This window comes from Enoplosus armatus, chromosome 6 (assembly GCF_043641665.1).
Source record: "Enoplosus armatus isolate fEnoArm2 chromosome 6, fEnoArm2.hap1, whole genome shotgun sequence".
Lineage (NCBI taxonomy): Eukaryota > Metazoa > Chordata > Actinopteri > Centrarchiformes > Enoplosidae > Enoplosus > Enoplosus armatus.
In genome coordinates this window covers 18,545,705-18,562,764 of record NC_092185.1, presented here as the reverse complement: position 1 = coordinate 18,562,764, position 17,060 = coordinate 18,545,705, and the positions used below count along the sequence as shown (strand labels likewise).

The following is a 17,060-nucleotide window of genomic DNA, read 5'->3' as shown; positions in this document are numbered from 1 at the left end:
CTGCCAGGGTGAGTGAGGTTTTGGCTGCAACATGACTGATATGATTTATTCATAGCTGGCAGCAGTAACTCAAAAAGCCATTAGGAGGCATTAAAACGGAGACACCTCACATTACTCTCGCATGAATAATAAATGTTTAATAGACGCAATGAGGAGTGTGTGCGCGCATGTGTGTTTGTGTGTTTACATAAATTACACAGTAACTAGATGTGACATGTGTTTTGTAGATTTAAAAGTTGTCTGCCCTCATAAAACTAAAACTATGTTTTGATTCCCGAATCCTAAAAGATATTATATATATTATATATATATAAAAACACAAATGTTTAGACAACGACCTGAAAACAAAGCTGAAGATCAGCTCGTTACCTGAATAAGTGTGAGATAATGATGATAATAAACTCACATATTAAATATTATTGAAGTAACACATTAAGTGCATTAACCTAGCTGGCGTCATGCACTCAGGCAGATTTGTGTGTGTGTCATAGACATGTTTACTGTTAGCTGTCTGATCTCATCACTGATGGATTCATTTTCAGTTTCTCAATAATGATCACATAATATAAGGTGATGATAATGGCCACTTGCATGACTGGGTTTCATACTGTCGGCACCGCCAAGTCTGTCTGCCTGTGTGTCGATTCAGTATATAATGCGTATGTGTGTGTGTGTGTGTGTGTGTGTGTGTGTGTGTGTGTGTGAGTTTGTTCTTGTGCTTGTGTCATTGCTGGCTCCACACTGACGGCTGATGTCTTGGTATATGAGTCAGTCTCAGCCACATTACTCATGTCTGCAGACGTTACCTGGCTCCAGCGCTCCCATCCTAGAGAGAAGGGGAGAGGTGGAGGAAAGAAGGGGATGGATTTGAGACTGCAGATGGAGGGTGAATCCTGTGTTGTAGTGAGAAAGATGGGATGCTTGTGGGGCGAAGGAGAAGAAGAGGGGGGCTGAGAAGAGATGTAACAGATTTAAGAAAAGAGGAAGTGAAACCAGAAGGATTAGTAGAACAAAGGCATTGAGAAGCATTTGGGATTTTCAAAAGGGGAAGCAGGAAAAGAGTCTTGCCTCTGGTGCATCAAACCGAAACCAACTACAGCAGTCTACAGAACAGTCAAAGCATCCTGTTTTAATGCAGTAAAATGTCCAAGCACAACAGTGATACAGCCCCCCCCAACCTCCCTTTGTGTTTCAAGCAAATCAGACATGAAGTCATTTTCAGCCAGAAGCAACTCAACAGAAATAGCTTGCATGTGGCTCTGAGGTCATGGGCAGAGAGAGGAGAAATGATAACAGAGCGGCAGCCACAGACACTGTGTGTCAGCAGCAAGCCGTCTGCTTTGAGTGAGATTCAGTCTTTGTCTTAGCAACATACTCATCATGTCCTTGTGCTTGTTTACAGTGGAAATGGATGTTTGTTTTCCATAATAGGTCTGTTTTAAGGCATTATCATATTTTGTGTCTATAACTTCAAATATATGCATATATTTTATTAACATTTGGTACCTGCTCCAATTTTGATATTAGAGTTGGATATTAGATGTTTATATTTGCTTTATTCTCTTAATGAAAATAATTGTAGCAACATACATTTTATGTACAAAACGTTGTTCAAAAATTGGTTTTGGACACTGTGTGACAAATGTAAAAATAACCGCCATATTACCCTTTCACATCAGGTACTGTATGTTATCAGAAGCAAAGTTTGATGCCTGATCCTGAGTAATAATAACTGTGTGATACTCCATTCCACAGTATCCACAAATTACAGCTCGATATTATTGAATCAGTCAGGAATACCTTCATGCTCAATGCCAGTGTCACCAGAAAAAGATGTTTTAAATAGCTCACAACTGATCATTCTAATGGATTACCTTCAATTTAAAGCAGTAAGAAGAGGAAACTATTAATTGAGACAACAATGCAATAGTTGCAGGCTTTCCCACGGGACCTAAACACTGAAAAGGGGACAGTTATGGTACTTAACTGGCCTTTAAATGGTTGCTTCATAAAGTCTTGTGCTGCAGCCTGAGGGTAACTGCTAACACTTACATATGTGTCAAAGTCAAACCTGTGGTTACGGTAGTCTAGTTTTAATGCTGGCCTTGATCATTTAGAGAGATGAGGCATTGTCTGACCTTGTGTCAGCAGGACCACATCCACCTGAAGCTCCGTCTTCTTCAGTGGTGGTCCGGGATGTGGTTTTGGAGTTGCAGACGCTGAGATATGGGATATGCACTGCTGTGTGCTGTGTGTTGCCGACTACAGCGTGTGTGTTTATGTGTGTGTGTGTGTGTGTTGTCGCATTGATGGGGTTTGGACCTGTGGAAAGAGAGTGCTGATGGGGCTGGTGCAGTGTGCGAGACAGATGTCAGCACCACCAGCTGCTTTAGTCAGCACTTTGAACATACATACACACACACATGCACACACTCATTGACAGTGTAGCGGGGGTGCCTCGCTGTTACATACAGTACGCAGAGAGGAAATAAAGATACACACACATTCTCTGTCTTTCTCTTCGTCCATTCATTTTGTTTCTTGGCTGAAAACAGAAGCTAAGCGAAACCTGAGGACTGACAGACTGATGCACATTCAATCTGCCGCTGGCTCGACTCGTGGAACAAAAGTATCGATCGCCTCTCACCTTCCTGACAGGGGATAAACAGGAGCTGCTGAGTTTGACTGGGAGCCAGCAGTAGGTGGCAGCAGTCAGTTACACAACACCTGCCTGAGTAATCAGAATGACTGTCTGTCTACTTTCTGCTGCTGCCCTGTGTACAAACCAAACACCCACATACTCCAAATTATATTTAACCTGTTTATAAAAACCAAGCAGGTGGGTCCCTGATTGTTACTGTAACCCATTTCTTTTGCTGTTGTTCATATCAAAGGTTCCAGACAGCACAACGCGCCCCTCACAGCCTTTCTTTGTTTTCCAGTGATTTGCCAGTCTAGACACCCCCTCTTGTCTTGCTGTAACGCTGTGGTGTGTAACACACAGGTGGCCATGACAACACTAAATGCATTAAACTGGATTACCTGAGGCCTGCTGAGCCTAAGAGCCAGGGATTCCTCCTCAACACGGGCCTCACACGCACACACAAACACACATACACAAACTCTGGCCTGCTGCTGCAGAAAAAAGCACTAATGATCTCCCTGCGTTCATTCATTTAGTTCATTTCACTGCGGTGAGTTGTAATCCATGTTGAAATGAAGATGGACTCATGAATGTGCATATGACTGCACGAGGGCAGCAGCAGGAAGAGAATATTGGACACGTGTTTGTACCAAGGTTCTTGTTGGCCTGGGATAGAGAGGGGAACTACCACAGGCTGCCCGGCCTCCCAGCCCGCAGAGCTCAAGCCTTTGCCCGCTTGCGTGAGAGATGGATTGGGATGAGGGAGAGGTTAGAGAGAGGGAGACAGACAGAGAGAAATAGTAGGACGAGCAGGCTGCCAGACTACAGGGTTATATAAGGATAAGAGTTTTCCATGGAAAAAAAGGGCAAGAAATGCTGTTGGGAGTCAGTCATCCTTGGTGACGCGTGGAAAAGTGTGGAATGCTGTGCTGACGCAACTTTCGAGCACTGAACGAGTGTAATGAGTGCGTGCTTGAGATGAAAGAGTGTGAAAAGGAGCAACACAGAGAGAAGAAAGAGTGGAAGAGAACGTGGGCATGTTCTGTGAAAATGTGTGTGTGTGTGTGTGTGTGTGTGTGTGTGTGCACATGTGTGCGAGTGGAAAAGCAGAGAGAGAGAGAGAGAGAGAGAGAGAGAGAGAGAGAGAGGGAGAGAGAGAGAGAGAGAGAGAGAGAGAGAGCGAGAGAGAGTGCCGTAGCCTGCTGACGTAACAGTTCATAACTGTTTCCATATAGAAGGCCTGGGACCAGGCGCCAGGCAGCCCCTCAGCATGGATACGTCTGGTACCCATCAGCCGATGTGAGAGGCACTCACGCACACGCACACTTACACACATGCAACACACATTCATGCACATACAAACGCAGCAGACTTTCAGTTCAATTCAAATGAGCTTTACTGGCACGAAAGGACAACATGCCAACACTAAACACGACCGTTCATTCATTCACGTACACACAAATGCACACACACGTACATGCAAACACACACATGCTGTATGGACAAGCAGCAAACAGTACATTCATACAAACATGCACATACAGACAGGTGACAGGTCAGTCAATGCAAGACATTTGATCTTTGCATTCTGGCTGGCTTTAACCTTCCCATATATTTGTTTTAGTGAACAAACAACATGTGAAATAAAGAAGCACTGATAAAGATGTACTGTAAAGATATAAATGAAAACTAAAAAAAGTGACAACTATGAGTAATTGCATCAGAAAGCTATTTCAGACCACTGAATGAGGACAGTACATTGGCAACAAGAAACCTGCTCTGAAGTGCAAACTTCAGCACAGCGGAGGGGGAGACTGCAGACGGGCAGGTTACCCGAGATGCAGATCCATATAATACGAGCTGAGGGCACCTTGAAAAACAAACACACACACACTCACACACACACACACACACATACATACAGAGGAAGCATATTGTGAAAGGATTATCTGTTATGATCCAGATGATAAATACACACACACCAACATGCCGGGCAGGCCTCTCATGTTAGAGAGAATGAAAGTGAGAAAGTGGGATTTACTGTGTATTCCATTACCGCGGTGGTCTTGTCATGGGGAATTCCCATGATGGCCATAAAATAAAGACACACACATAGAAGAGCAGAGGGACTCAGCTGGAGATGCTGGTAATGCCATTACCTCTGCCTGTCCCCTATTGGACTCAGTGAAACGCTCATTAAGATGGCATTGTGCTCACTGAAAAAGGCTAAGGGCCATCTGTTTTTTTGCATGTGTGTGTGTGTGTTTGAGTTGAAAGGATTTGCTCCATCGTCTTTGCTGCTCCTCCTTACCTCACTCGTCCGTCCCAGAACAACAAACTGGTTGTTCTGGCTAGATTGAACCAAATGGTGGGGCTTTGGGAGGGATGCTTTGTTTGGGAAGAGATGTTGTTTGATTGTGCGAGGTGAAATTCCACCATGACATCATGAAACCAAAACTGCCTTTGTTGTCGAGCCCCCATTGAGGGGAGTCGATGAATTGGCCCCCCGCTGGATTTGGATGCTGTTTTTTTTTTGTAACATTGGTGTACTCTGTGTCCTCTGGGGGCAAATACCTCTCTTTGTCTTTGTCTTTCTCACACACACCACTACCTTACCTCATTCTCTCATCCCCTGCAGGTAAGCACTGTTCAAACACATCACATCATTGGCAAACACTGCACCCTCGCCAGCCGCCCTCCCTCTCCTGTGCCCACAGACGGTCGGATAAGGAAGAGGTGGAGCAGGGAAGGGGGTGTTTGAAGACCTGAAATCCATGTGTATGTTGGGCGTGAGAAGAGGAAGCAGAGGGATAATACCAGACGTTGAGTCAATCTGAGAGAAGACAGGGAACAACAGGGTGACGTTCCTCGGAGGTGTGGCTAACAGGTTCCTTCTCTATTCCCAGACACACACATATCTATATTCTTCCATATTTCTCCTGGGAAGATGTGCCTCGGGGTCCCTCTTTCTCTTGTGGGACTGTCTCACTGATGGAGGCACAGACCAGTTGTTAGCCTTCATGTACTGAAGTGAAGTATTAAAGTACAAATGCAAGGTACTTTATTTGAGTAATTTGATTTTATGTTACTTGTACTCCACCTTTCACTTGACCTTTTTGGGAAAAATGCTTATTTTCTTTCTTGTCCAAAGTTTGACGATTGATACCACTCCCGTATTTGTATGGTAAATATGAAGCCAGCAGCAGGTTAGCTTAGCTCAGATTAAATACTGGAAACAAGGAAACAGCTAACCTGTCTCTGTAAAATCCCCACTTTTTACACTTTAGTTCTTGTACAGCTTAAACAGATAACATATAATGTGCTAATTCGTGAGCTTCACGGGTGCTTGTTGATAGATTTAGTGACTTTTGGATGGACACGACACAGCTATGTTTCCAGTCTTTAAGCTAACCTAAACTAAGCTAACCTTCTCCTGGTTGTAGTTTCATATTTAAGTACATTTAGCTGAAGACACTTTTGTGCTTTTAGTAGTATGATTTTGAATGCAGGGATTCTTATTTATAGTATTTTTACGTTGTGGTATTGTTACTTTTACCATCTTCCTTTCTTCCACCACGGTTAACATTTGTGTTGAACTGTCTTCCAATCTTATAAACAATAATTTGGTGTAAACTTCATAATAAGGCGGGCGTGCCTTTCTAGAACGCTATTTTGAACACATCTTCTCCGATAAATAATTCACCATCCCATCAGCATAAAAAAGCATGTGGCACAGTCTGAGAAAAAAAAAAAATCAATGAAGCTGTGTTGTGTGGTCAGAGTGGAGTTGGTTAAACACAAAATCAATAGCAAGACTCCAGGACTCGGGATGTCGTAATGTGTTGTTGGTCTGTTCTGTGGAATTCCCTTCGCTGCCCTGTTCATCCCCCATGCAGGCACACAACAAGAAGAAGAAGCAGAGAAGAGTTTGTATTTTGTCATGTCTGTATTTTTGTCTCATTTTCACAAAACATGTACAGGGGAAGGAAAAGCCTTTCAATAGAACCTGAGGTATTTTTGCGTCAAGCAGCCTAAGGTATCAGGATTTTCTTTTAAAAACTCATCTAAATTCATCAGTGTTCTTAGATGCGTTGCTATTTACACAACATATTAATAATAATAATAATAATAATAATAATAATAATAATAATTCGATAATGACAATTTTAGCAAATGGGACAGCCTGCATCATCTTTGTTACATATCATAAATAATTCTAACAATGTTTCTTAAAAATATAGGGAGGAGAGTGAGGAGAGGAGAAGTTGCTTGAGCCTCGGGGGAATCTATCTGAACTTACTGTAGCTGCAGCAGCCCAAGGTCAAAGGTCAGAGATCAGCAGAGAGAAAAGCTAATCAAGGGTCAAAAGGAAAAACAAACACATTTTACATTATAAATAAATAACCATCTCGCACCAGGAGAGCAAAGTTTTCAATTTCTTTCACCTCAAGATATGAAGATCTTCTTTTTTTTCCTTTCTGTTTTGTTATGTTGTTTTTATCAAAGCTTTGGAAAATAAGAAATAAGAGCAAAAAAAGACAGAGAGAGAGAGAGAGAGAGAGAGAGAGAGAGAGCGCGAGCGAGGGAGCTTTTTACGGACATGCATTGTGCTGATGTACCAGCAGCGGTGTACCCTGTGTCGGGTTTGGCTCACTGAAAGATCCCCTGAGAATGAACAAAAGGGTGTGTGTAGGGCCTACGCTTTATGTGTGTGAAAATAAGTGCATACAGTATCGGGTGTGTGTGTGTGTTGGTTTCAGCTTTTTCAGCTTTGGTGGGACGCGCTGTGATGATGATGATGAACTGGTGCTGGCTCGGAGAGGACACGCGGTGCAAGTCTTTAAATCTCAAACTTGTGTAAGAGCGTGCTTCTGTTTTGCATATAGTTGTTGTTATGCAAGGCCTCATGACACTGGCAGAAAATGTTTTACTGTATACGACTGATCAGTGTGTGTGTGTGTGTGTGGTTACTTTGTCTTTCTATAGTTAACGCTTGAGCCCTCGATTGTGATAAATCCATGAATAGATCAGAGTGCAGATCCAAACACAAAATAGAGGCTCTGTATTTGTACTATCAAGACTCAAGACTTGGCTTTCAGAGTGTCATGTTGCCAGGGTGTGAGGGGTAACTGAACTCAGTTATCAGAAAGCAGAAAAGTGCATTTCAAAGTCATACATCACTCTCCCCAAAGAAGGAACAGCACATATTGCTCACTTGAATTTGTTGAATGTGTGTATTTGTTTGAGTGTGTGTTCATAAATACCATACAGCAAATAATAATAATAATAATAATAATAATAATAATAATTCAACAAAAGAAAAAAGAAATAAAATCCACAAAACATTATATTATTTCTCATTACCAGAATGAACCAATACAATAAATTAAAACTATAACTGAACAAAAAAGTCCATTAGAAGTCCATTAAAATTGCTATATATATTCATATTGTATATATAGTATTTGTCTGTCTGTAGTCAGCCTTTCTGGTGCATGCTCAGTGGTGACTGGGAACTGTGAGAGGGGTTGGGGGGGGCCTATAAAGGAGCTGAAGGGCCATTAAACCCTCGCCCGCCACCATCCCGAAAACCTCAGTCCCATCACGCTGTTAACACTGGAAACAAGGGAGCCAAAATCAGGAAAGACACACTGTGCTTTGGGGTGGGGGGGCACTGCCCATCGCTAAGAGCCTTCAACTCAAAGTCTTTTCAGCAACAAAAAGCTGAGGATCCTTCATTGTTTCGGACACAGTACCGCCTTTAGATTGAGTCTCTCTGCCTTGTGCTGTGGTGACGTGAGGAGACGGTGCTGTTAAGGAGTCTGTTATTGTTGTTGATGTTGTTATGCATGAGTCTGTAGCAGGCAGAGCCACTGGGAACGGGGGTGGACGTAGCCGTGCGAGGTTCTGAGGCTTTCTGACACTGGGGTGAAGCTTTGGGAGGAAACATGGGACTTGGTTCAAATCACAAGCTATACACCCACTGAAGCACACTACATTGGACCGCAGGCAAGCAAGTTTGTGTCCGAACTCTGTCAAAATAAGGATATTCTATATAGGAAGGATGCAACATGACACTTGTCCTGGGTCGTTTCTTTTTATCGGTGACAGAGCTCAGAAAAATGTAAAGTTTCAGTACCTAGAGTCACCCCCTTTACCCCCCCCGCCCCCCAAGACTTTTCTTTAGATTTGTATGAGAGTTCAGGATAGTTCTGGTCTGCTAAGCACCACATCACAGGCTCTGTCTGTCCAGGTGCGAATGCTAGCTCGCTTGCTAACCTTTTCACATTAACGCTCTGCTTGTGTGTCTATTTGTCCTTCTCTCAGTTGGAGTCTTTAACACTGTCTGTGAGGGGAGCACAAAAAAAGCCTCTTGTGCTTCCCATCATATGTCCTCTTCTTGCACTCCCTCTAACCAGGTCCATTTTTGCCCCCAAGGGACAGCTCTGATCATGTCCATTATCTGTCAGGATACCTCGATGATCTCCATGCTCCCAGAGAAGCTTGACTGCTTCCCAATCTTCCCCAGTTCTTCTCGGGAACGCGTCTCGGAGATGCCTTCCTCGAACTCCATCTGACAGCTGCGACGCTTGAATTGCTTCTCCGACGCAGGCCCGCTGTTGTTCACACTGTTGGACATGGTCACTGTGGACGATGATGTGGAGTCCCGGTGGTCTCTCTGTGTCTCCCTCTGGGATTTGTCTCGTAACCGCACACCTTCGCTGCACCCAAATGCCACATACGCCGAACTACTCCCAAACCTCACCGACGACTCCTCTCCCCGTCCACCCCCTCTTCCCAGCTCCATCTCCCCCTTACTGCCCTCCTCTGCCCCAAAGTACCAGGGGGCATCTGTGGTGGGGGTGACGGGGGTGACAGGAGTGGTGGCCTGCACAGTGTCTCTGTGTTTGGTCCACATGGCCCCAGACCCCATGGTGGGCAGGGATGGTAGTGACAGGAGCAGGGAGCCCTTTAGGTTCTCGTCTAGGCTGGGGCTCTTGTGGTCCAGCGACAAGCTGAGGGACTGTGGAGGTTGGTGTGGTTGGGAGTGGACTGGGGAACTGCCAGAGCAGTGCTTGGGTTTTCTCCTGGGTCTGGATGAGGAAGAACCAGACCGATGGACTCCTTCACCCAAACCTCCAATACTGCCACCGCTGCCTGGTGAGGGGAACGGTGAATCAGAGGAGCTGGGGCTGTCTAGGACGGGAGACTGGGAGCAGACACCATTGGAGGTGCCTGTTCCTGGGCTGTCAAGCTTGCACAGCTTGGGGACGTCTTCAGAGTGTGTGGGTGCCAGGCTGGGGCAGCGGGGACTGTTAGGGGAGTAGACAGACTTAATGTCCAGGGAGAAGGAGCGTTTAAGCCGGTTAGTGTCCATAATCCTCTCTGCGGAGAGGTGTAGGCCATTGAAGCCTTGCTGGAGGGAGGTGGGTGATGGTAGCTTGGGTTCTGGTGTGATGTATGGCTCTGCCACAGATGAGTCGTAGTTGCTGCGGTGACCGTTCATCTCAACTCCATTAACCTCTGAGCTTTGCTTAGTGTTGTTTTCAGAGATCTTTTCATCAGAGGTTGACGTTAAAGCTTGCAGTAATCGCAGGCCCTTCTCAAACTCTAGCAGCTGACCCAGGAAGTTGAAGTTGGGGGATATGGACGGTCTTCGGTCCTTTACAAACCTTTAACGAGGAAAAGAGTTGGAAAATATTAGTTACAGGAAAGCAATTTTGACAAGGCCACTCTGGTAGACAGTTTGAGTACTATCCGTGGCCAAGATTTACAGTAAATCATTCTTGAGACATAATGATGTTTTTTTCTAAGTTCAGAATTACCCTAGATGAACTAGGCGACATAATCCTGTGCCAGTGTTGTCCAGACAAGGCAAAGCAAAGTCTTTTGTACACACTCGGTTCCCTGGCAGCCATCTAACAATTTAATTTCTCACGAGTGGGGGGGGATCATCTAGCGTTACTTTCAACAGTAAGTTGCTTTTTACTGGCCTGACACCTTAGCTCAGCTGGTGTTAGATGGGAGGAGCAAGCGTACCTGTAGGCATCATCTGATGACAAGCCCATTGTCTTCATGATGTATGCAATGGCGATGGTTGCTGAACGCGAGATTCCAGCCAAGCAGTGCACAATGACTCTGCAGTTTGACACCTTAGCTTTGTCTGTTGGAGGAGGGGGGGGGGGGTGAACAGGTATGAATACACATCTTTAACACAAAGTCTCTGGAGACAATCAACATCTATTGAAAGCAAACTGACGTTTCCTGGAAGAGTACAGGGGGTCATCTGAACGGACGAGTTATACCTGGTGCTATTGTTACCTAAGCTGCACGTGAACAGTTATTAACTGTGGCAATGTGCGGATATGTTGTATTGAATAACATGGCATTCTTCAACACATAACTTGAGATGAATTCTCTTCCTCCCCTTAGTGGCTATTGTGCTTCATACTGCTAATCTTCAAACTTCAATCCAACCACAATCCCAAAACATTTTTGTTTCTTTAAATTTTCCTCCCTCTTACCTATGAATTCATTAGTTTTGTCCAACCAGGGAAGCAATTTCTCGCAATAGTTGTCGTTGACTGGGATGCGCATAAAGTGGCTCTCGCTGATAAAGTCTGGCTTGGGGCAGGTGTTGCTGGCATTCAGCACATAGGTGATCCCATTCTGAGCCATCAGATCCTGCAGAAGTAGAGATACAATGAGTTTAAGGCCATGTTTTGTTGCCAGGTAACAATAACAAAGTTAGTTATCTTTCAATGGCGGTGATAAAATGAATGGCAAGATGCAAAACAAATTCTACCTTGTTGAGGACGTCCTTCTGTGAGCCCAGGTAGAGGTGTGGCAGGATGCGAGTGGGTCCTACATTAGCCACAGGCAAGCAGGGCTGGGACAAGCTCATAGGCAGAGCAGTGGCAGGTTTCCCTTCACACAGGCCGGGGAAACAGGAGGAGAAAGCAGCAAAACCTCCTGCAGAGAAAGAAGAGAAGGAGAGAACTGGTTAGGTACGCTAATGGTTTTCCACAGAGCAGTCACGCAGCACACTGGGAACTCTGCAAGGACTCCCATGAACTCATCAAGAACATTGTACCACCATTAGCAGAGCATACAGACGCTGCATATGCCTTCAGATGTGAATCTGGGCTACAATGTCTGGGTCCTGCTAAGTGCAACAGGAGCAAAAAAGAGGCTCTCTGTGCTTCTGTGTGCGAGTTAGGTTAACTGCCGGGGCGGCAAGGAATGTGCGCGTCTGGCCCTTTAAGAGGCAGGCGGCTCCACTTTTGGCATATGTGTAAATGTGTGTGTGTGTGGCTCTGTTTCCTGCATGAGCTCATGTCCTGTAGCAGTGCATTGCGTCAGGCTGGGGGAATGAGAGAGGCCACAGGTGCAGGGCCAGGACAGAGGCCCAGTAACATCCCCCTGACAACTGCACGGCACACACACACACACACGCACGGTCACACATATGCACCCACACAAATCAACAAGATGATACACTCCAATAAGACTCAATCTGAAGATATGATCACATAATCTTGCAGTCAACACATGCTCAATATTCACTCTCACTGTCTGTAATTCTGTCCACACACACAACATAAGCACAGCTTGCCCCCACTCCTGCACAAACACACACACACAAATAGCCACACTCATCATTACTCTGCAGTACTGCGGTTGTATAACTACAGGGTGGGGGCCAACAAGAAGGGGGGGGTGGAGTGAAGTGTGTGTGTGTGTGTGTGTGTGTGTTGAAGAGTGGGTAATGACCTCGCTGAGGAGTGTGTAGAAGGGAGGGGAGTGCTTCAAGGAAACCCTGAGCCCCAGAAAGGAGATTAGAACCTAATCTAGGTTCAGCCCTGCCTGACCCAATCTGGGTCGGGGCGCACACACACACACACGGTCACAGAGTGAGAGTGAGTGAGACATGACATCACTGGTCTAAAGTAGCGCACACAGCACAGCGCAGGCAGGACATTGCCTTCCGTTGTAACACACACCCAGCTGCACTACTCATGTAGCAACGGCTGGCCAACACACACAAAGAGCACACAGTGTCAGCAGCATGGACTGTGTACTCAACAGATATGAGATCTAAAAAGTAGCACAATAAAGTCGTGCAAACGGCCAGACGAGAGCAGCTTTTGGTATTCCGTGCTATTTCACAACACCACAGCTCCTGAGGCTGGCTGAAATCTCATGACCAAAATGCTATTCTGGGTGCACTGTCTCTTTAAGAGCAAAGTGAAGAAGGGTTGTCTGTTTCCAGCTATTAATGGCAACCGGCGGAGCAATGACATCAGCGCTCCACATGGGGGGTGGAGAGGAGGGAAGGATTGATGCAGAAAGAGCGATCAGATAACTCACAAGATGCAGGAAGGAAAGCTTAATGCAAAGAAGCAGCGGCTGAGGGATAGCTGCTGCACTAGCATGTGTCTAGACCAAACAGTAGATTAAACAGCCATTTGTAGTTCACAGTTTGGCTTTAGACTGCGCTGGCATGGTACAATTTCCACCAGAGTCTCTTTCTAGTGATCCTATGGGCGGTGCTACGGTGTCGCTAATTGATAAAACAGAGGGAGGAAGGGTAGTTCTTTGAAGGGTTTCTTCCTGGTTTCTCTGTTCCCAAGCTGCTGATGTGTAGCCTGTGCACACACACACAAAGAAAATAAATGGTGCTACATATAGCTCCCACCACAGGCATATACTGTATCTGTGTGAGGAAGTTCCTGGAGACAGTTAAATCAACAGGAAAAGCCTCACGTCACACAGCAACCATTTCCCTTTCTATGCGAGGACATTGTTAGAGAGTTGTTAGAAGGACAGAAGACAGGACGTTTTCCACAGCGGAGACAGGGCTTGTGTGTGTGTATTTCACACTGAAGAGAGAGTGTGTTTGTGTGTATGAAGGGAAGTGAACACATGAATGAAAACACTAAAAATATTCTTTTTATCTCGTGTGTGTCTGGTTTAATAATTACAGCCATGATTACTGTAGCTGACCTCATCTCGTGTTAAATAAACACTGAAACGGCATGAAGACTGGCGAGTGTGACTGGGAGCGTGAGTAAGGGGTTACTGGCATGAAGGGAGACTGAAGTCAGAGATAAGAGAGCAGGACTGAGTGTGCCTGCCTGTTTTTTAAGGGCTATTACATTACAGTGACATTACGTCAACACAATTACAGACACCTCCCTTGTAGTCAAAGCTTTACATGGTCGGCGCTAATGGACGTTAGTCACACAGGAGATAGCGTGTTATTGTCACCTCGTCACCTGACCCCTCTCTACTTAAGGTTGCCATGTGGACGAGGACGGGCAGTGATGTTGATGACAGTTGGCTCATCTTGTCACCCTGAGTGCTGTCAAGATGCAATAAAACACACACACACACACACACACACACACACACACACACACACACTGAGCATCCAAAGGCCACACAAATACAGTCACACAACAGCAAGTACCAAAAAACCCAAAGAGACATGGCCTCACATTCTCCAAAAGACAGGGATGACACATCCGTCCATTCCAATCTAAGCACACAAAGCACACATAAACACACTCTACAGTCACACTGAGGTCACTGAAAATACCCTGTGACACACACCAGCCCAGCTGTCCATGAAGATGACATCAGAAAGTCAACTGGGAGAGATGAGTTCACCTTCAGCGCAGCGTGATAATCAGCAGAGACTAACACACTGCTACATTAAACTCAAGGGATGAACCGAGCTGGCAGCAGAAATTGGGTTGCTCTAATATGTTTTTTTGTCAAAAGGCTTCATGTTTGCTTGAATCCTACAGTTTAGTTTGATAATTAAAAGAAACACATTTTCCCTTTTCAATCACATGCTGATGAGATGATGTCATGCCACACAAAATTACTCTTCAAACTTTTTTTTGGGGGGGGGGGCTAAATCACCTTTTGCACAGCGCTGCCTCATGTATCTTTAACTTCTGGAAAATGTACTTGGACAGGATGTGACTAACCCAGTTCTGAACACACACACAAAAAAGAAAATGTTCGGGTAGAAAGAAAACACACAGCCGGGAAAGAGGGCACTGTGTCGCCATCGGCAACACGAGCCAGCGGTGACTTCCTTTTTCCGTTTTCCTTTGCCATTTCATCACTTATGCAACTGCTTATTTTCCCCTCTTGCCCTGTCAGAGCCGAGCACTCAGGCCTCCTTTGTTCGCTGGTAGTGAGCAGTGGTCCCCCTCCTCATCACTTATTTCCTACTAACTCATTTAATATTCACATTTCCATTTTAAAAAGGTGCAAGTTATTATCCCACAGAAAAGTACGTGTTCAGCAGAAGATATTTGGATCAAATTCTGGCTCTTTGGAGTCGTGCTGAAGTGGAATCCCGGAGATATTGAGTGGACGGACAGAGACACCCAACACCTGCCTGGCTCTTATGGTTAATGGGAGCTCTGCTGTTACATCACTGCTGTTGGTACAATTGACTGCCTCGTCAATACAAGCTCACCCCCTCCCTCTGCCTCTGTGTGTGTTGCAGTCTCTGTGTAGCTTTCAGTTGCCCTCTTTAACTCGTCTGTTAATGGAGAGGGGGGAAACACACAAGACAGGCGTGTACATACACATACATACACACACACACACACACACACACACACACACACACACACACAACCATCCACAGCCTGGGGGCATTGATCTGCCTGAATGAGTACCCCGCTCCCCTCCATCGCTCTCTTCTGTGGTTCATATCGGGGGAGACATGACGCCATCCTCTGTGCCCCTCCAGCTGTCCCCTCCACTATGAGGGGACATTAGCATCTCAATGTGACCCCTCCCCCCTCCACCACCACCATCCCTCACCCTCCCAACATGACATCATTGCACACATGTCCCACTCAGCTCCACAAAGGCTGTGCTGCAGCCTGGAGAAGCCATGGGAGTGTGTGTGTGTTTTTTTTGGGGGGGCATGTCTGTCAGAAATGTGTAGATTGACAGAGCATAGATGAGCTAGAGGGATGAGGTCATCGCTTTTCACGCAGGGCGTCAGGATGATGACGGCTGGGAATGACTGTATGATTAGCATGTCATCCTGGCTGATGGTTAAACTGTGTATTGTTCCTCTATCTTAGCAGACAGATAGCGGGAGTATGTCACTTTGATCAACTGCTGTTTCAGCAGTACCGTGTTATTGCAATACAGGACTATAAACCCGCCTGTAATTCAGCCTGCATTCACAAGTCTATTTCCACAGAGTCGGGTCCAAGTGCCTCAAAATAACCTGTGACAGACACAATTCTATTTTCACCTGCTGATGGAAAATGTGTGATTCTTTTGCTAGCTTTCTCTGAGCTAACGAGTTTGACACTTGCAGCAGCAAAACCTGGCTGAGATGAACTGTACATGCACATGTGCACATACACACACACACACACACACACACACACACAAAGAAACACACACCTAACAGTGTGAAGTGTGGCAGGTGTGGAGAGCTGCTGTGCTAACTGCTTTGAACCGGCTTTCTGATATGCTCTAATATGCACACAGCATCTACAGTACATTAGTATACAAACTTTACACTCAAATAAATTTATGACCCCAAGGATCCAACTATAAACCTAGCAGATTGTGTGCAATGTGCAAATAAGTGTGGTGTGTATATAAAAAGGATTTTTCCACAGCACCATTGCTCTGCATTGCCTCATCGCTCTGTGTGAAAGGTGTTATGTTAAACACCTGCAGTGCACACTGCACACATATTGATAACATAATCTCCACAAGACACCATTCTGCAGAGAGAGTGAGCAGGAGCGAGAGAAAAGCCAAGAGCAGAGGAGAAGAAAGAGAAAGAGAAAGAGCCTTTGTGATAGTTTTACATCTCAATGACCACAGGCTGAGAGAGCATGAGCACTATGTCATACCGTGGGTCACGGCTCTCATTCCCCCCCCAGAGCCCTTTTTCTCTAGTCTCTTTCCTCTTCATCGCTTCTCGTCTTCATAATGTCATCCTCTTAATCCTCCTCCTTCCTATTCTCTCTCTCTAAACACATTAACTGTGCAAACAAAAAGGTGGGGAAACAATTAGCGGGTTTGGCTGGGTCGTATTCTTCTGTTGTAGCAGTAAATCTCACTATTGATCCAGAATACGTCCTTAAAATTTGATGCACATCTATCTTTCATTTGCAGTACGCCTGGACTGGAATACCTCAGTACCTGAGAGCCCACTGTGCCTTTGTACTCGTCTGCAGTGCACAAGCCATTATCAGGGGCTTTCCCCTCATACACATCAGCAACAGTGGTGTATTTTACAGCCAAATCACAAGCAACTTGTGTATCACATTAAATCATACTCTTCTCTATGTATAATAGCTCTGTAACCTCTGTACACAAAGGCCTACATCCTCAATATGTTACTTGCCAGAAA

The 17,060-nt window shown here is 45.3% G+C and overlaps 1 protein-coding gene across 2 annotated transcripts in view; it reads right to left on the bottom strand.

The window, feature by feature from the left end:
* Positions 1 to 8,844: 8,844 nt before the first annotated feature.
* Positions 8,845 to 17,060, bottom strand: part of dusp8a (dual specificity phosphatase 8a) — a 34,325-nt gene continuing 26,109 nt past the window's right edge. For both annotated transcript variants that reach the window (XM_070907698.1, XM_070907699.1), the window contains 4 exons: positions 11,451 to 11,617; positions 11,170 to 11,329; positions 10,685 to 10,808; positions 8,845 to 10,317 (listed from right to left, as the gene is read on the bottom strand). In XM_070907698.1, coding sequence (XP_070763799.1) covers positions 9,111 to 10,317; positions 10,685 to 10,808; positions 11,170 to 11,329; positions 11,451 to 11,617 — 1,658 coding nt within the window. In that variant the 3' untranslated portion in view covers positions 8,845 to 9,110. The remainder of the gene's footprint in view (positions 10,318 to 10,684; positions 10,809 to 11,169; positions 11,330 to 11,450; positions 11,618 to 17,060) is intronic.